Source organism: Brachycentrus maculatus, unplaced genomic scaffold (assembly GCF_059751285.1).
Source record: "Brachycentrus maculatus isolate JH-2025_06_01 unplaced genomic scaffold, ASM5975128v1 h1tg000269l, whole genome shotgun sequence".
Classification (NCBI taxonomy): domain Eukaryota; kingdom Metazoa; phylum Arthropoda; class Insecta; order Trichoptera; family Brachycentridae; genus Brachycentrus; species Brachycentrus maculatus.
In genome coordinates, this window is record NW_028281020.1 from 2,665,907 (window position 1) to 2,687,633 (window position 21,727).

The following is a 21,727-nucleotide window of genomic DNA, read 5'->3' on the forward strand; positions in this document are numbered from 1 at the left end:
CGAACGCGAGAAGCATATCCTAATGCCAAATAAATCGCACAGAATCAAATAAAACTCGGATAAATCAATCCGCTGCGCTACACATACGTGACTTACTTAAAATGCAACACGAATCCGCTAAACGACCATATTCAAAATCAGGGGATCTTTTACTGGGACTGCACCCAACTAGATGTGAGTGGGGTCCGTTCATTCCAAAGATCGAATTCAGTAGATCTGTGATTTTTAGTCATCCGTTCACTGAATTTTGGTGTCAAGAAACGATGAATTTGATATTTGATTTTTGATGATGTTTGATATTTTTTATTTAAAATCGTATCGACAACAATGACCCATGACTAAAAAAAAGTTAAAGGAGATTTCACTCTCATGAAACTTCACTATTTGCTTACGAAATTCCAGGTGACCTTTTTAATTCTTTAGTCCATAAATTATCGATGAATCTGTGAAACAGTAAATCAGTAAAGGGTTAGCGTTAAAATATGGATCCGGTCATACAAGCAATGAAAATGATCGAATCATTAAGATTCGATTGTTCAAAAACGACCTACATCTTTATCCAACATAACAATAACAAGACTGTTGTAAAATTAGGTTGTTTTGTTGAATCCTCTGCATTTATTGATGAAATTTAACGTATAAGACATAATCAAAAGGACAAACTACAGAGGATGACCACGCTTAAACTAAATGGATCATATAATATCTGATATGCGTTGTAAAAGGTACGCTTAGTTGAAAAAACGAGTGGAGGATAGAGAAGGGTGGATACTGATCATGAAAGAACAAACCAATCATCGCAAAGATTTCAACCTACGAAGAAGGTTAGGCAAACAGTTTTTGAGCACATATATAAATTTAATATAAACTATAACAATTAAACAAAGTAATCATAATTAATAATAAAAAATAAACTAAAATAAATATTCGATAAAACTTAATTATTCAGTCAATTGATAACGTTAATTATCCCATAAAATTATTTTGCCATACTGTGCTTTGTCTAAAAGTTTAGGGGCTATTTCGATTAGAGTTTCGAATAACGTAGTTAATCCTCTTAAGGGTAAACTATGCTTTGTTCTATATGAGATAGGTCGCTCCGTTTACAAAGTAAAACGGCTTCTACCTACATTCTAGGTGGTTTATTTACTGCGAACGAAGGGAAGTTAAACCTGCAAAAAATACAACGTTTGTGACTTCCGTACAAAAGTTTAGTAAGGTTGGCTCAGACGGAAAGCCAGTATTTTACTTCCGAAAGCAAGTTTTCTTATCTATGTATATAAAAATAAAACCAAAGAGATAAATTTGGGTTACAGAAACTGTAGGGTTTAATTTCAAATTCAGCTAAAATGCTTGTGACACTCAAAACGACAATTTTTCATTTTTAGTCTGTCCAAATACTTGTTAAAATAACTGGATTATCTACATTTAGGATTTTTTTCTCTATCTAACATAGATGATTCTTATGAACTCATATATCCAGCGTCATGAGATTAATGATATACGTGGAAGTTCCAAAAATTTGAGTAACGTGGTTATCGATCATGGGTAGAATGGTGAATGTTGCACGTATGTTAAGTGATCACTTTACCAGCCTATGACAGGTCATTAGCCCTGTAAATACTCAGACTTTGATATTTTTCTTTATCTATGTTGAAATGTCAGAAAAAAATCATTTAGATAAATTCAAAATTAAAACAAAAAAAATCATCTGTCAAACTAAATTGTTATAAAATAATTAAACGATGGCTAAATAGTTTCATTCGTTTGATTTTATTTGTTAGATCACCAGTCTGAAAATGTTGGTAAATACAAAACTCGGAATATGCTTAAGTATAATAAAAGTGAAAAAACTTTTCATTTGCTGGATTGCTACTATTGAAGATGCAATACCATAAAAAAAACTGTTGGCAAAATAACTTTTATTGATCGTTCAATCGAACGAAACTGCTTAAAAATTGTTTTAAAAAAAAATGTATTTTTTACAAATTTCCACTTTTCTTGTTGTGAATTACATTTTACAATTCCTTAAGCAAGAATGGCTTGAGCGTCCATATATCACCACTGAAAACAAGTATTTATGATGGAACAACGGAAGGATACAAGGAGTTAAGTATTTTTATAAGTATACGTTTATATGTATTTTCATAGGTATCTCAACTTCAGATGAAAATTACAATATTTATTAAAAAATATATTTGAAAACTAAAGAATATCCTACGCATGTTGAGACTATATTTAATATTGATATATCATCCGCAGGGCGTCTGATCTAGTATCCGACAGAATAAACAAAAAATGAAAGAAAATGTTTGGATTTTTCATTATTACTCCTATTTTTTTTTAAATTTGGACATAATATGTTTTTTTCTTGAGTTTTATCTATTTTTTTCGTTTCAGTAGACATTCCATTCCACGTAACGTGATATTTTAAGCACGTTAAGAATATAAGATAATAAATCATCCCCTATATTCTTTTTCAACTACATGATATAAAATTCTGTAATCTTAATTCCGCTCCAGTTAATAATCTCCCGCGTGACAAAAAAATGCTTAGGCTTGAAAATTGAAAATAATTTTCCCTTGCCTGAAAAAGACTTAGTTATGTATCTAGTTTAGTTGTTTATTATATTTTATCAGTTATATATATAACTGATAAAAAATAATAAACAACTTTTACCCCTTATTTATTGATTTGGCGTTTAATTTGTAGAACTCCATTTTAATTTATGTATTAATTTTAAATCAAACATAGATTTTATGAGTCTACTAAGTTGTTTTTTATTGACAAAAACACATAAAAAATTATATTGTTACAATTGTTTCGCCTTGTTAGGGCATTATCAAACGAATGTTCGTTTCGAACATTCGTTTGATAATGCCCTAACAAGGCGAAACAATTGACACAATATAATTTTTTATGAGTTTTTGTTAATAAAATACAACTTAGTAGACTCAAAAAATCTGTGTTTGATTTGAAATTAATACATAAACTTTTACCCCCCTCTTCGTTCTTCAACGTCCCATGGGCACAACTCTAAAATTAAGAATAAGCTTGGCATACGGTGTTTGGTAATGATGTGAGATGCATCAAAACACGTGTCATAATAGTTTGAAAGACTATGTGGTATTTACCAAGTATAATTTTAATTTAAGTGATGGATAGATTTTATCACAAAGTGACTGCCTTATTAATATTAATTATTTTTACACCTTTTTCATAGAAATTGAGAAAGCCAAATAATAATAGTTTATTTAAAATCGTGTATTTCAGAGTTTATTAAAAAAAAATGCGTTGCAACTCAATTGTCTGAAAGTTTTCGTCAATTAGAAAGTAATTATAATAATAATTCATATATTAACCAATTTTGAAACATTATTCTTGAATTACTAGAACTTCACAAGAGACATCTATTGGTGAGATAAAAAGAAGCTTTTTATTGAGCAGAAACTCTTTTATTAGTATGTGAGGTCCCATATATGAGGTAAATATAGGTGTAAATGAGGTAAATGCCCAGCCTTCCATATTATTCTTTATCTTTGATGAGATATCAAGAAGCTTTTTACTGAGCAGAAACTCTTTTATTAGTATGCGAGGTCCAAATCCTGGATTATAATCACACACATCGCTCACTCCTTTCAAGAACGTCATAAATCAAAAAACTTAATTTTACAGGAGAACGTTTTTGAAGTTTAAAAGTATAATACAATGTATTAAAAATTAATATCAAGCCACTTATTGAACTTTTTACTGTGCAACAGATCTTTGCAGGTAAAATCTGAAGGTTTTTTCTCGGTTTGAAAAATATTTAGTATATTTAAAAACATAATTAAACAAATAAATAAATATTAAGTTATGCCTCTTTTGCTAGGATATAGTACATTTTATGAGCATTCTGAAAACATGCATAACTGAAAATTGACGATTTTTGATTTATGACGTTCTTAAAAGGAGTGAGCGATACGAGAAACGCTTCTTAAATAAAAGGCTTCTTTTCATCTCACCAATAGATGTTTCTTGTGAAGTTCTAGTGATTTAAGAATAATTTTTCAAAATTGGTTCATATATATGGAACTTCCAAGAATTTTAAAAGTGTAATGCATATATTTTCTAATGTTGGAAAGGTTGATGAAGACATAAAAATGAGCGTGAATACTGAATACTGATGAATGGTGCAGTTTGAATGTAGTTGTAGCAAACAAAAACCTAACAGCGGAAGCTAAACCAACAGTGCAAAACGAGCCCAGAGTCCTGGTGCCAACCCTGATGCAAAAAATGAAGCCTGCAGTTGACAAAATAAAGTTAAATGCAGTAAAAATACAATCACTAAGAAGAATACGAATAAAACGACGTGTGTTAGAAGTTCGAATTGTGTGACAAGGAAGGAATGAACAGCTCCAAGCGGCTAGACTCTGGAATGAACTACCTCTACATGTAAAAAATGCACCTTCTATCTTAACCTTCAAAAAACGCCTGAAACATCATTATCTCACCTTAGAACCCTAACTGTCCATCTCCTCCTCCCCTGACCCCTCCTCTCTTTCTTAAACTTGCTACCGAATTCTACCTATTTATCATTAGAATCCTAGAATACTTTTTTGTCTAATTGTTAATTAATTGCTTTTTTAGTTTTTTGATAAAATCTATTACATCAGACAATAATATGTATTAACTTTTAAAAACGTCTGAGACATTACTATCTGTCATTAGAATCCTAACTGTCGATCAAACCTCCTCCCTCTACCTCCTTCCCTAATCTCCCTTCTTCCTTTGCCCTCCTTATTATCGTCTTCTGTTAATTTATGTTTCTTTTTTAAATGTCAATTTGTAATTTATGTTTTTTTTTAAATGTTCAAGTACTATCTGCCCACTGATTGCAAACGGCTATATATGGTATCAAAAGTTTTGATCAATATCACTAGTCCGTCTTTGGTCGGTTGGAAGATATTGCTTTTTAGCAATAAGCCCGCCAATGTACTTTTTATTTTCTGTACATGAAGTTTAAAAATAAAAAATAAAAAATAAAATAAATAAAAAATAAAATAAGCACTGTCGATTTTTATCGGTTTTTACATGTTAAACGTATAAACGAGGAAATAACGAAAAAATATATATACCAGGAGAGTTTACTTGAAAATAATAGCAGAAGAAGATCGAAAAAAACTGAAATGATAAAGTATTTCAATTACTTAAAAGTGTACAGGTCAGAACTCGGAACAAACAGCGGGTATGAAAGAGGAGATGCATGCATGTGGAAGAGGCGAATAATGTTTGCGAATAATGAGTGGTATTACGTAACATCCTCTCAGCCTACCCCTATGAGAAAACGGTAAAATGGTTAGTTAGTTTACAATGAATTCATTCTTAAATGTTTTATTTGTAAATAAAAAAATATTTTATTACATACATCGTTACTTCGAAGACTGATAAATGGAAGCAAATCCGATAAGTAGCTTGTATGTAGGAAGAATAGTAGGAAAGATAAGGAAGGTTTTGTGTAAAATTCATCACAAACACCCACACTAATTGAATAAAAACATTTCTTGATTTCATTGTGCACTTGGCGGGAATCGAACCCACGACGCCAGCTTTGCAGTCGAACATCTACCCAAGCACGCTACGGCCCCATCAAAGTTTGGTGTAAAACAGAATATTAAATAACTGTACTAGAATCCACATAAGCCAAACGTAATGGCATTGTTGATTCCAATGAACCGAGAGATGAATATGCACTGAAATGTAAATTGCTGACTGCATTTCCATATAAATTAGTGGTTTCAAACGTGCCATTGACTAAGTGACAATAGTTCGACCAATTAGACACAGATATTTTTGTCAACCTCTAGTGCGTTAAATTACAGTGCTCGGAGCTCCGAGTTCGATTCTCAGAGGTGTTAAAATAATTTTTTTAAATCATTCTTCTCGTAATAAATATTTAATACTACCCCGGATTCGTACCTGAAGCGCAAGATTCATTACATTTCTTCCATTTAATTAAAAATAAACTAAACATAATTTGATGCAGTGCTCTATGCACTATTGGGCCCGAATATGGATAATAAGGAAAGAATGTGTTTTTTTCTTGAATGTTTTCCGCAGATACTTCGTGGTACATTTTATAAACTTTATACAATTAAACAACTTTGTTTTAACCACTTTTTTTATAATAAGTACATTTTGACATACCGGTTTCGACAAGAACGTTGTCATCATCAGGGTTTATTAAATTCTAAAATATTAACGTTAAAATACTCATAATTAATTACATTCCCTTACTAAAAACTTCCACACACTCCGTAAAAAATCCAGAAATAAATAATGAATGTGTTTACTAACGAAAATACTTTACGTATACCATACTATACGTAAAATACGTATAGCAACGACCAAGATAACACTGCGTGAATAAGATGCAATGCTCTATACACCATTAGGTTTGAATAAGGGTTAGAAGAAAAAGATATTGAAAGCGAAATTTCATTAATTGATTATTTTTATTTCTATTTATTTTTAATTAACGTTTTACATAGTAAATACCAATATTTCTTTCTAAACTTAAATACAGTGTTTGAAAATGAGAAACGGATCAAAATACGTATTTCTGTAGATTTTACCAACTAGTGGTATTTACTAAGTAAAACTTAAATTAAAAATAAATATATATTACTACAAATTGACTATTGAATCAATTTATGAAATAAGAGTAGATTTTTCCCGTAAGATCATGTATAGCTTGTAGAATATTCATATCACGGATATTTCTAGTATAGTATCGTAAAATGTATTCCTAAGTAGTAATTACATAACATTATCATTTACGGCGGAAACCATATTCAATTATATTTTGAACGTGCCATGAAATTACATTACCGTAAAATTATGATTTTACCTACAGCCTTGCCTCGGTTTTCTCTCTATGTCCCTACATACTTCAAACCTTTACTTGAAGACATAAAATGCAGACCCAAGATATTATTATATTGTACAAAGACAAAGGAGTGAAAATTTAATAGAACAAAGTCAAAGGAAGCACTCAAGGGATGACAAAAAGATTATTCAAAGTATGTATGTAAATTTGGATACAATAAAGAATGATATTGTTAGTATTATGGAAAAATAAATCAATAAAAATAAACCCAATATTCTGTGTATCCTTGTTCACAAATCAGGGGTTCTTAACTTAAGAGTTGTTTTTATATTGACATCTTAACAAAGAAAAATAAGAATATGGATGCCTGGCATTCTGGCAAACAAGGGTATCTGCTAAATAAAAGCTTACTCTCAACTCAACCATAGATGTTACTGAGAACTCACATATAAAATGGGCCTGCAAATACCGTTCATGTATATTGTGTCAAAAAATGTAAAAAATAACTCCTCAGTGGAGAAAACCTAGATTAGTGAACACACTCAAAATGTGAATAAAAATAACTAGTCAATTATAAGCTCAATTAAAAACAATGAAACCAAATTTTCAGGCGTTTCCCGGTATGTAAAAATAAAATGGGGTTCAGATCTAACATACATTCAAAAAACGGTCTCTGCTACACGAAATTTTTCTCAATCTAAAATATAAGGCTTTTGTGAACTTCTTTATACTGTGTTTTGAGATTGATCATATTATGATATATTTATCTACAATATTATATAAAGGAGTTCTAAAAAAATAGTAGTGCTGTCAATCATGGGTAGAATGGTAAATGCAACACGTGTGTAAAGTGATCATTTAACCAGCTTGTGACAAGTTATAAACCCTGTAAATACCTAGACTTATATATTCTTCATCTATGTTGAGATGTCAAAAAAAATTATGAAACAAAATCATTAATAGTATCAACAATTATTAGAAAAACTCGTTCTTTCTTCAGTCCGATATTTCTCAGAACGGGTTTACTTCTTCGCTCTCATATTTACAAACTTTTCTACATGTTTGGTTACTCTAAAACGTTATTCCACCTATTTTATATTCTGGAAGAAAGTTGAGTAAAGTGCCTCAAGGCAGAAAGACTACTACGAACAGGTTAACTCCACAGACTGATCGTTACAGAACTTTGAAAAAGTGAAAACTTCACTTTCCCCTCCATAGAATGAGTAAATAGATTTTTTAACAAACTGAGTGGCATAAATATAATGAAGTATTGTTGTTTATTGTTTTGAGAAATAAAAATCAATATGATCCACAAAGTTTATGCTTTCAATATTCAAATTATAAATATTATTGAATCTACTTGAAAACACTTGTTTTTTACCACTTGAGTTTTATTATAGACTACATGTTTCAGAAGTTAAACTTCCATCATTCAGGTCTGTATAATAACTGAAATATAAAATATAAAATTGTTCTATAAATAAGGATAGGGGAAAGTAAGGGGGAAGGGGTTAGTCATGGGGCGGAATTTGAAAACAAAGGAAAAATGGAAAGCAAACGTGAAGAATTTTGAAACAATATATTATTTAATAAATTATTCTTAGAATTTAGTTTTTTTGGATTTCTAAATTTTCAAGATAATTCATAATTTGGCCTTTATATGGAAAAAGGTGTAATAATATATTGTTTCAAAAATTTTCACCTTTGCTTTCCATTTTTCCTTTGTTTTCAAACTCCACCTCTTGACAAACCCCTTTCCCCCTAACTTTTCCCTCTCCTTATTTATAGAACAATTTTATATTTTATATTTTAGTTACTATACAGACCTGAATGATGGAAGTTTAATTTCTGAAACATGTAGTCTATAATAAAACGCAAGTGGTAAAAAACAAGTGTTTTCTTTGTAACATGTCTTACCACAAAGTTAATGCCGAAACAATAAATAAAATTATTGAATCTACACTATTGTTGCTAAATCTCTAAAGAAATATATTTATTTTATTAATTAATCTGGCAGTCACTGCGTAATATCTTTTTATTTTTTATTTAAGATTTACTAGCTAAATATCACATTTCTTTAAACCATTCCGCAGCATCGTGTGTTTAAAAATGATGCGGAATGCATCGAAACACGAGTCATAATAGTGGTATTTACCAAGCAAAAATTTAATTCAAAATTAAATAATTTAAATATGAAGGATTAGACCTCGCTCTTTTCAGGAAACAACACATCTCATTCCTCTCAAATCATTCCTTAATTATTCATACACTATCCAAGGTGCTTGTCTATAACATAAATTACATCTCATTATTATGAATACACCAAAAACATTACTCTCTCTACAAAGATTTTGATTAACAGATTTTTCATAGACAGGGCAATTATTGTGTTTACGGCCTGTCATTGTCTGTTTTAAGGGATCACTTTTTGCACGTTGTAACATTCATCATTCTACATATGATTAACAACCACATTACTTAAATATCAGGAAGATGCGTATAAAAAGTCTGCGTAATCGGAGGGCATGTATGACTAGATGTATGGATGTGAAGGAGGCGAGGAGTGTATGGAGTCAGGACAGAAGAGTGTGGCGTTTCATCTTTTCTGCCTACCCCTGCGGAGAAACGGCGTGATGGTAGTAGCAGTAGTAGTATGTGTATACACTTGGATTGTAAAAAATCAACTGCATTTTTCAAGTAAAACTTTATATGCGATCTCTATGGTTGAACTTAGTAAGTTTTTTATTAGCTGAAACTATCATTAACTAGCCTTACTTGGAACATTGATTGACCATCATATCATTCATTCCTTGGATCCTTGGTTACTCTTCCGTCAACTCCTTTCCAATATTACCCCAAATCCCTTATTTAACTAAGGAAATTCATTTACAACATTTTGAATGTGTCCAATTACTTGTTCACAAAATCTGGATTATCTCCAATTACAGGAGTTATTCTCATATCATTTTTGACATCTCATCAAAGATGAAGAAGAATATGGATAACTCTTTTCATCTCACCAATAGATGTCTCTAGTGAAGTTCTAGTGATTGAAGAATAATGTTTCAGAATTGGTTCATATTCTTCTTCATCTTTGATGAGATGTCAAAAAATGATTAGAAAATTTATGTTTTCACCAATTTACAATTTTCTGATTATTTAATCATTCGTTTCGCGACGGTGACATATATTGAAATATGTAAGAATGTTCACGCTATCTAAAGTTCGAAATATATCACTGAAACGAGTACATCAATCCTTTTCTACTCGCACTGCATTTGACTGCGATCAGTTTTGAATAAAGAATCTTCGGTTTTGAGAAAAAAGTGTCAAGAGCAAGAAAAAACTCAAACCCTCACCCTGTGGACAGTAGCATGCATAGAGTTTTTAATCAGAGTAGGTAGTAGAGTTAAGAATAAGGCATAGTAGGTAGCGGTCGTGTTTCTATACGGAACGCGAGTAATCCAGGGTAGCCACCGATTTTCTGCCTATACAGAATCCACGCCTCTGCCTGTGTACATTCCAGCGATATCATATGATATTTGAAGAACAATAACTGAATACATCACTATCAGTGTTCAAGATTAATTAAATTAATTATCATTGGTGAATCTCACCGATAACCAGCGCATCCGCCTTCACCCAATCATCTCGCACTATCGTCTGTCCGGCGGAAGTGGCGGTGATGATGACGTCAGCACCCTGGACGCACTCCTGAGGTGAGAGGCAGATGTGCGCAGGCACCCCCAACCCCTTCAGTTCGGCGACCAATGCCTGCGCTCGAGCCGTTGTTCGGTTCCAAATTCGAACCTTCAATATAAAAAAAAAAACTTTTTTTTGAAATATAAAATTAAAAAAAAAACTATAATGTTTTTCAATCAAATTAGTAAAATATATAGTACTTGACACTGGCAGAAACATCCTTTCACTAGGTGACTGCCAAATAAATAATAATAAAAAAATAGTAAAATATATTATATGACTTAAAAATTCGACATTTGTGCTATTTAGTTAAAGCTTATCAATTTGAAATTCGTATTTATAAACATTATTATAAAAATATGCATTACAGGCCAAAACAGGTTTCACGAAATAATTTCAGAAAAATAATTAATGAAAAAAATATAAATTTATATTAAAATTGTGTTACATGGGTCAATTGTCCGGTTTTCTAGAAATAATGTCAGTAAAATTGTGAAAATTTTAATTTTCTTAATAATTTTTTTTTAAATAAAGTAATAAAAAGTGTTTTTTTATTATCTTGAAAAAAAAATTGAAATATCATGAATATTCTTTTTTACACTTAAATTGTGTAATACGGGACAATAAAGAAAACAAACAGTTTCAGGGAATAAATTTAGTTAAAATTAGAATATAAATATTATTTTTTTAAATAAAGGAATAACCCGCAAAGCCTGTATTAGAGGCTTGTCTGCAGGTAGGATAGTAAGGATAGGGTAGGTAAATGTGAAAAATACATAACAAACACCCAGACCAATTGAAAATAAATCTTTCTTGAACCCGCGACGCCAGTTTCGCTGTCGAGCGTCTACCCAACTACGTCACTGCGCTATATTGTATTTATCCGTGTCGAGATAAAAATAAAATCCAGAAACTGAAACTTTTCCCAAGTTAATGTATAAGGAAGCCAGGGTTGTCTAATGTGTTTAGGAGATTGTAACATACTCGTATAAACCATCAACCCACGCTTTATATAGGCAATATAAGCATTACCATACGCTATTCAAATGAAAAATGGTTCCACAACGGATGCTGCCAAACTTTCAACATATATTTAAATGAATTATTATCATTACTTATTATCTTCCTTACATTGAAGAAAACGACTACTAGAGATAGGAAAACTTAACACTCTACAAGGGTAGGCAGAGGATGGAATGCCACACTCGTCTGTCCTCGTATACACTCCTACCTTCTTTCACATCCATACATCTATCATACATGCCATCTGGTTACGTTGACTTTTGACACAACCAGATTTTAGGTTTTGAGTGATCTGTCCCAATCCAACCTCGTTCTGTTCTCCCGTTCACGTTAGCCAAATATACTTTCTTAGTTATTCTCTCGTTATCTAGTCGTGCCACATGTCCAAACTATCTTAAATAACCTTTCAACTATCCCTTATTCAGACTAACATTACCGCATTGTTAATTTTCTACACGTTCCTCTGAGGCAGCGCATTACAACGGCGTTCACTATGCTTTCATCCTTCTTTTGCAATTTCTATATTATGCTTCTATACATCAGTGTTGACTAGCACTCCGTTGGGCAAAAATTGTAGTAGACAAAGTAATTTAAAAGAAACATTCAAAGTTTTTATAAAAAATATCGCCTATAAAAGCAAAGCCTAAATGCCAAATTTCAATTTAAAATGGTTACATTATTTTTGACATCTCATCAAAGATGAGGAAGAATATGGAAGTATGGGCATTTACGGGGCTGACGACCGTCATAAGCTGGTTTAAGTGACCACTTTACACAAGTGTAACATTCACCAATTCTACCCATTATTGAAAACCACACTACTCAAATTCCTGGAAGTTCTATATATATGAACCAATTTTGAAACATTGTTCTTGAATCACTAGAACTTCCCTGGAGACATCTATTGGTGAAGTGAAAAGAAGCTTTTTACTGAGCAGAAACTCTGTTATTAGTATGTGAGGTCCGAATCCTGGATTATAATCACACACATGAGTAACGCCAGAAAATATTATTTTCATTTTTATCATTTTAAGCTTATAATTTGACCAGATAATTTATTTCCAAAACGACTAAACAATTTCAACAAAACTTCAAATATTTCAATAAACTCCCTAAAGAAATTAAAAAAATAGAAGATATAAAAATTTCGAAGAAAAAAATAATGCCCATTGCATATAAATCTTTAAAAATATATAAAAAAGACTATTATACCATTAATTATATAAAACATTAAACCTTGAATGTAAGTCCCTCTCCAAGCACAAGAGCTCAGTCTCTTTTTTGGACAGGCACAGCAAATCTAAAACTATAAGTGTGCCATATGTATAAATGTTTAGAAATTGTATTATGTTGTACTTAAAAATGTAACTTTATTAAATAAATAAAATAAAAAATTTACGACATTTAGAGTTTGTCCAAATACTTATCAAATCTAGATTTATGAACAAGTATTTGGACATACTCAAAATGTTGTACAAAAAGATTTTTTAAATTATCAGATACAGTTTTTATATTATTTTTATGATGATTTGAAAGTTTTTTATTCAGGATAATATACCATTTTGAGAACGATGACTTTGCCTTTGGCCGATAAACCAGCACGTGTGATATTTTCCCTAACATTGTAATGTGGTCATTGGGGCGAAATACGATGTAACATCATTTCAGCCACTGATTGAAGGCAGGAAAGGGTCGTCTCAAGTGTTCCAATCATGATAAGGACCACGAAACGGCACCCCAAAGCGATAAGGACTTTATTACTTTCTCAAGTATTATAAGCCCTCGAGGATTACGTGCTAAGCTTTTTGATGTAGATGAATTTTCAAATGTCGATACGATACAAAAAATTATCTTAAAAAAAAATGAACATAAGTTTATTTACAACATTTTTAATGTGTCCAAATACTTGTTCACAAAATCTGGATTATCTCCAATTACAGGAGTTATTTTCATATTATTTTTGACATCTCATCAAAAATGAAGAAAATACTAATATAAGAGTTTCTTCTTAGAGTTCTAGGAGTTAAAATTTATGAAGAACAATTTTTATGGATAACAATTTATATTATTTTTTGACATCTCATCAAAGATGAGATTATAAGCTTAAATAATAAAAATGAAAATGGTATTTTCTGGCGTTTCTCATGTGTGTGATTATAATCCAGGATTCGGACCTCACATACTAATATAAGAGTTTCTGCTTAGTAAAAAGCTTCTTTACATCTCACCAATAGATGTCTGCAGTCAAGTTCAAGTGATTCAAGAACAAGGTTTCTAAATTGGTTGAAATATATAAAACATCCAAGAATTTGAGTAGTGTGGTTGTCAATAATGGGTAGAATTGGTGAATGTTACACGTGTGTAAAGTGATCACTTAAACTAGCCTATGACAGTCGTCAGCCCTGTAAATGCCCAGACTTCCATATTCTTCTTCATCTTTGATGAGATGTCAAAAAAATAAAATAATAATATAAGTTTTTTTGCTGGAAGAGAGAGAATGAACTTTTTGAGTGAATCTAAATACTTGTTGACAAATCTGAATTTTCCACGCTTTTATTTTTACATCTCGACATTGATGAAGAAGAATTTTCTTCATCTATGTTGAGATATCAGAATGTAAAAATAACTCCTAAGTGCAGAAAATGTAGATTTATGAACACGTATTTGAACACAATAAAAATGTTGTAAATAAAATAACTAGTGAAATTATAAGATATAAAATTAAAAATTAAATCATGTTTTCAAGCGCTTTTACTTTCAATGAGTATGTGAATAGAAGATGGTGTCTGCTTAATAAAAGCTTTCCTCAATCCAACATAGACGGCAGTTGTAAACTCATGTGTACTGTGTCACGATATTGATCAATATATCTAGGAATTCCAAAAATTAGTATGGTCGTCTGTCATGGGTAGAAATGATGAATGTTGCACTATGCAAAGTGATCACATTACCAGCCTATAACAAGTCATAGGCCTTGTAAATACCCTGACGTTCATATTCTTTTTCATCTTTTTTGAGATATCAAAATGTTTTTACGTTAAATTCAACTTAAAATTTAAAATTGATTTCTTTTAAATCACTTTAAAAATGGATTTATTGCTTCATCATCGTAAACTCGTACATATCTATTTATCGGTAAGACAAATTTATGAGGCGGATGTAACTGGAAAAAAGAGCAGAGGAAGACCGAGAAAAACATGGCACGATCAGGTATGCCAAATACTTGAAAGTGGTCAGGTTAGGAGTCGTAACAATCGGCGGGTATGTATGAGGAGATGCATGAACGTGGAAGAGGCGAAGAATGTTTGCAAATACAGAGTAATGTGGCGTTCTATTCTGTCTACCTACCCCTGCGGGTAAGCGGCGTGATGGTTAGTTAGTTAAAAAAAAAACCCTTATCCGCACCCCAATGGTGCATAGGGCACTGCGTCATATAAACGCAGAGTTATCTTGATCGTTTACACATGAAGGAAAGGTGATCGGCCCTCCGCTTCAGGTACCAGTCCAGGGTAATATTGAATAAATATAACAGTGAAAAAAAACGCTTACATTTATTTTACCCCTCTGGGAATCGAACCCGGGACCTCCAGAACGAGCCGAGCGTGCTGACCATTACACTACGGAGGCGGATGAAATTAGAATTTAAAATAATGTGTCCCCACTGTGTTTTCTCGTACCAAGAGCACGTTTAACAACACTTGTTTATGAAGTTATTTCTCTATTATGAGTCGAGTAATGACTTTGTGGATAATGGGAGCAGGTTATACAACTTTACTGCGTACAATTTTTTGCTAACCAAACGTGGTAGGTATACGTTTGATTTTGTGCGATGTGTTTCTTGGTATTTGATCTTGTTTTATATGTTTATGTTGATAAAGTGTGTTATCGGTGATTTGTGTGTCGTTTTGTGTGTGTCAAATTTAAGGCTAAAAATATTAAAATGTCATATTCTCACATAAGAGATATTTTGAAGAGTATTCATTTAAGTTATTATAATTTTTGTTTTTCGATTAAAATCGAATGAATTATTTGAATAATTCTATAACTTGTCTATCGATTATTTGCAAACATTTGATTAATCCTTTTGTTAGTAATCCAGTTACTGCGTACAAAGATCTGGACATACTCAAAACATTTCTTACTACAAATTCTGTTTTGTTGAAACTGTCTCAAAGTATGCCTATAAAATGATCCAACTTTGTGGGATCATTTCACTTTTCTAGAAACTCCTTTAAACTACATTAACATAAAGAAGCCTTCATTAGACCCCCTAGGAAAAGCTTTGACTCCCTTGCTGGCAAATTTCACTGGAAGAGCTACGTATTTCCATAATTCTACGTCTTCCGGTTCTGGGAAACTTATACAAATTTATGATATTACATTTTCCACGTGCATTTTACGGAATTTACTACTACTTGGTTCTCTAATTTATTAGACATATGTTTCTCCCATCTCACGAATATGTATATTCACATGACTCAATATGGAAATCCAATTCAACGTCTGACGCAGCGACTAACGCTTCTCTGTTCGTAAAGCCTCAGTATGTAAAATTATGAATGCACATAAAACGATATATGAAAGATCGGTTGACGCACAAATTGAAAGCGATTGTAGGAGTATAAAATTGAGAAAATAAGTAACTAAATAAACTTACTTAACTAACTAACAAACCATCACGCCACTCAACACCAATCTGTCTTTCCAAAAAATCTTCACCTCTTCCACATTCGTTCATCTCCTCATACATATTCGCTGATTATTCCAAGTCATAACCTTACCACTTTCAAGTATTAGAAATACTTGATAATGCCAAGTTTATTTCCTCTAAAAATTTCTGAAAAAAAAAACAAATTCCAATAATGAAAAAAAAATTACCTCCTGTTTTTTTAATAACTCTTTTCTGTTTTAAAACCATACATATATATATATATATATATATATATATATATATATATATATATATATATATATATATATATATATATATATATAATATATAAAAACCCTTATCCGCACCCCAATGGTGCATAGGGCACTGTGTCTTATAAACGCAGTGTTATCATGGTCGTTTTACACATGAAGGAAACGTGATCAGCCCTCCGCTTCAGGTACCAGTCCATGGTAATATTGAATAAATATTACAGTGAAAAAATTACTTATATTTATTTTTACCCCCCTCGGGAATCGAACCCGGGACCTCCAGAACGGTAGCCGAGCGTGCTGACCATTACACTACGGAGGCGGACAGATACAGACATATATATGAAAGTAAATCCTATTTTTACAAAACGATGTTTAAAGTAACAAATCAAATCCATTACGTCAAATGCTACCATGGATCAAAGAAAATTGAGTTAAGGGCATCGATTATCCCGCCTTAATGTAAAAATAATTCATTAGTGGAAGAAACCCAGATTTGTGAACAACTTTTTGAATATACTCAAAATTTTGAAGAAACAGATTTAATTTTTATGTACCTCTGAGAAATGGAATTGATCCACAAACAACATCGCGTGCATCCTTCCCTGACTGCCAGCTCCCAGAACTGCAAGGACGCTCCTGCCCGAACTACCACCCACTCCAAGTAATTGGGCTGCCACACACGACACGGCAGCCGTACGACGCTGCGTCAACTGGTCTGCGTCAAGCATCTGTAAAAGACGATATGTGTCGCCTACTTTCAAAATCCACCAGATCCATATAAGTCAATTTTTTCAAAAAATGCAAAATTCTCCGGGTAATATTTGTGTTTAAAAGATTTGTCTATCTTTGGATAAAATATTATTAAATAGAGAATTTTCTCATTTTTTTAGAAAATTATTCAGTATTTAATATAAAAAACATCTGGCATAAACCGATAATGACGTCATCTTAATTTTTGACATATCCCCGCTCTCTGATTGGCCGATATGGGTCAGAAGGCAAGATCCATGAATATGGCAGAATTTGAAATACAACACTGTTTTTCAACTATTTTTTAGCAGGGTTTTCAAGTATTTTAAATATATTAAACAATAAAACACACAATTGGCATTCAGATAGAGTATTTATTTTAAAATATTTTAAAATTGGATCTGGCGGATTTTGAAAGTAGGTGACACATATAACGTAACGATGCAACCAATATATAAGGTAACAGAGAAAACACTAGAATTTTATTTTTTTAAACGCTTCAGAACCCTTATTAGTTACACCTAAGAAAAAAGACCTTTCAGTTGCATTATTTCTTCAAACCCTCATCCGCAACCGCTGGTACGTAAGGCACTGCTTCATATAAACGCAGTGTTATCTTGATCTTTAACAATGAAGGAAAGCCCTCCGCTTTCGGTATCAATCCAAGGTAAAATTTAATAAATGTTAGAGTGAAATTGCATAATTTACCATATTTAATTATATTTCATCTAACGCTCAATATAACATAATACAATTTTGTGCACTCGCTAAGTTTACCCATCCCGAGGGCACGTTTTACAATATTTATATATGTAACTGAATGAAGAAAAAAATGATTTTCGACGGTAAGTTTCACTTGGTAAATACCACCACACTGTGCTAATCTGGTGTTTGAAAATGATGCGGAACGCATCGAAACATGTATCACAATAGATTTTTAGAAACGGCGGTATGTACCAAATAAAACTTAAATAATAAAGATATAGATGTTGACTGCCGAATTTATTAATGAGAATGAAAGAAAATTTGTTTATGACATGCAATCAAATACGACATGGGCAAATAATGATATAATACTATACGACATGATAATATAATACGACATGAACAAAAAGCTCTTTTATACTTAGTTTATTTTTTATGACTTTATGCACATTGGAAGCAGGTTGTACAACTTTATTGCATAATAATGAAAGTTCTTTTGAGAATTTTAATCATCACGCAATAAATATATTTTTAAAAGAGGTATGCGTTATGGATGTATTTCTCTATTTTGGATCTTGTGGTTCTATATGCGTTTTCGTGAAGTTTATTTATTGTGATTTGTGTACATAAGTACAAACAAAGTTCAATTTCAACTTCATAATAAAGTTTAATCCAATACATTATAAGAATATAAGAAAAAAAATAATCTCAATTCTAAAGAATTTAAGTTATATAGAGAATTGCAAAAACCCTTTATTTATGTATAACTGATGCATAAATTGCCATCATTTTACTTCGTTTACAAGTCTTTACTTATTAATATGTAAAATGCCCGAAACTTTCCTTCAATTTATACAGTTCTGAAGACACTCAAAGTTTAAATTACGCCATTTTATTTTCGGCATCTGCCCTTAAAAGTGTTGAATTACTTGCAAACTTTTGCAGCTTAACTTATTATGACTTGTATCCCGAGTAACGAAAGCCTAACAATCGTTAACTGGGCCATTATTTACTTACGACAAGACTTACTTAGAGTGAAATGTGTATTAAATTAGGTTATATTTTTACCGCTTTAATTTGTCCAGTTTCATCGTCAAACAGCATCACAACGCCGCCAGATGTCGGTAATGGCGGCTTTCGTTTTCCATTTTCCTCGAAAACTGTCAGCAATTTACAAGACAGCGAAGATTCCTTCCTTCCATAGCCGAGATCCAAACCTTGGATGAAACTAGGCATGCATAATAAAATTCCAGAACTAGATGGCAGACGAGTGAAAGATCGCGGAGTTTGAACTGAAACCAAATCGTCTCTTTTCGGATGTTCACCGCCATCTTTCGGAGTATTTGTGATTGAAATCAACGCCTGTTTTACCGACTGAATGGCTTTACTCCAGGTAAGTAAATTTTCAACATCTTGATCGGAAATTTCCACGATATTATCCATTTTGGTTTACTTTTTTTTCACTTTTTCAAAATAAAATATTGTTAACACAGTGTTTTGTTGTAGTTTGGCGTACACTTAAACAACAACTAGTTTCTTTAAAGTTCCCCACAAGTAACGTGATAAAGAATGACTATTAGTTTTTATACCTAATATTTTTTTATGAAAAGTACAGGATGTTTTTTTTAACAATTTGAGTATAAAATTTATGCAATAAATTAATTGATTATTCCATTTACGTAATAGAATTCGATAAAAACATAATGTGGGAATTGGATCCTTATGGATTTTTGCTTAACATTTAAACTTTCATTTTTCTTTTTTACAAATTATGATTTTCATTTAAAATATGACCGTTCTAACCTACTTTTAAAAAAATTAAAAAATCGTTTTATTTAAATGTATTTATTTCTTGTTTGATATACGTATTGATATTTAACTAAGTCACATAGTGGAATTTTATATGTATACTTTAACACCGTTATATCGCTTTTCTTATCATGTCGTTTTTTGTCCATCTAATATTGATTATTTAAAAACGATAGATAAGAAATAATGATATTATCATCACAAAAATTATTCGTTTCGAATTTTATTTTAGAGCATATTAACGTCATAATCTTACTTATGATAGATTCATAATTGCTCCCATCCTTGGGCGTATGATTTAAAGGATGAGTATGGGACAAGATACGTTTTGTTCTTAGCATTTAATCGTCCATAGTTTTTTGCCATGAACCAACTTTTTTGTGGCTATCCGTCTATCAACGGTTTTTAACGCATATAAAAGTGACTGAAATCACCTTTATTCGTCATAAGTCATACCATCACGTGTTTTGTGATTTTCGCTTGCAATCCATCACAACTTGTTGTACACCGACCTTTTAATATCGCCAAGTTGGCAATATCACTCAATCCATGGTTGCCAGGTTACAATTTTATAGTCATCATATGTATGTATGTACCAGTTATGACAATGGAGTAAATGACCATAAAATACAGTATACTAATAACATATTCTTCTTCTTCTTCTTCTTTTTCTAGATCCTCAGGATCTGTTTGTGCCTCCACTTGTAGCTCTTGGGATGTGATTGAGGCAAGAACAGATACTTCTAGAACAAAATCTCGACTTCGAACCTCCGAGATCAAGACTCTCCGATCCATAACCGGAAACACATTGCGAAACCGAGTAAGAAATACTGACATCCGGAGCATGTGTAAGACTTAGGATATCGTGAGGTGGGGACGACAACAAAGGCAATACTGGAATGATCATGTAAACAGAATGTCAGATGACAGACTTCCACGTATCGCCCTTCAAGGAAACCCTGAAGGACGCTGACCCCTAGGCAGACCTCCAAAAAGATGGAAAGACGACTAATTACATGAATTTTTTTTTAAATATATATCTTTTTGTGGCTTGGAACATGCTGTATATTTATTCGACCGCAACAAACTAGGCATTTTTCGTTTACTCCAAAACATATCAAAACCATTGAATCAACAATCAATAAACATTGTTATCGGATCGCTGCTTATCAGAAGGAAAATGAGTACCTATCTCATTTGTTTTTATCAATGTTTTGCTCTTATTATATATTTTCTATTCAGTTTTTTTATTTAAAGTAAGACATTAATGGAATATGTATGTATATGAATATTCCAGTTAAAGAAAACGCCCAGTCCAGATTCGCAATCAATTATTTGAATAATTGAACAACGAAATATATCTTATTAGCATTTTTTTTTAACTTGAAAAATATACATGTGAAATATAGTATACGTACATTTATTAAAACATCCAACTCTTATATCAGGTAATATTCTAAACCCAGTATATTCGCCCTATTCTTAATACTACCCACTGTGCCAGTAAGCTTTTATTTACTATATTTTTTTTACATCTCAACATAGTTGAAGAAAAATATGGAAGGTTCGACAATTCACAGATCCAAAAAATGTGACGTTAGCGTCACAACGTTGTTGGGAACAGCCAATGACATATCGTAAGCCCTGTAAATACCAAAACTCCCGTATTCTGATGTATATGTTAAGATGTCAAAAATGAAAAATGACTCATAAGTGGATAAACCTAGAATTGTGAACAAGTATATTGACCCACTAAAAATGTTGTTTTATTTAAAACTTTTTTTCTACATATTTTTTTTGTTATCGAGTTCATATTTCTGTGATATAATTACTTGGTTATGGTACCAGATTTTTTTACTAATTCTCTTTTCTCTCAACCGCAGCAATAACAATGACATATATTTTTGTTTTTATAAGATCGATGACCTTTTATACTAATAATA

The 21,727-nt window shown here is 31.7% G+C and overlaps 1 protein-coding gene and 1 long non-coding RNA gene across 2 annotated transcripts in view; one reads left to right on the top strand and one right to left on the bottom strand.

Annotated features, from left to right (window-relative positions):
- Nucleotides 1-19,562, bottom strand: part of LOC148305592 (ketimine reductase mu-crystallin) — a 40,013-nt gene extending 20,451 nt beyond the window's left edge. The window contains exons 1-3 of the mRNA XM_088266436.1: nucleotides 19,044-19,562; nucleotides 17,075-17,248; nucleotides 10,487-10,679 (exon numbers count right to left, since the gene is read on the bottom strand). Of these exons, the coding sequence (XP_088122562.1) occupies nucleotides 10,487-10,679; nucleotides 17,075-17,248; nucleotides 19,044-19,418 (742 nt within the window). The 5' untranslated portion in view covers nucleotides 19,419-19,562. The remainder of the gene's footprint in view (nucleotides 1-10,486; nucleotides 10,680-17,074; nucleotides 17,249-19,043) is intronic.
- Nucleotides 19,233-21,543, top strand: LOC148305593 (uncharacterized). The gene is made up of 2 exons (XR_015838133.1): nucleotides 19,233-19,368; nucleotides 20,460-21,543. It is a non-coding gene; the product is annotated as an uncharacterized LOC148305593 (long non-coding RNA).
- The last annotated feature ends 184 nt before the right edge of the window (nucleotides 21,544-21,727 follow it).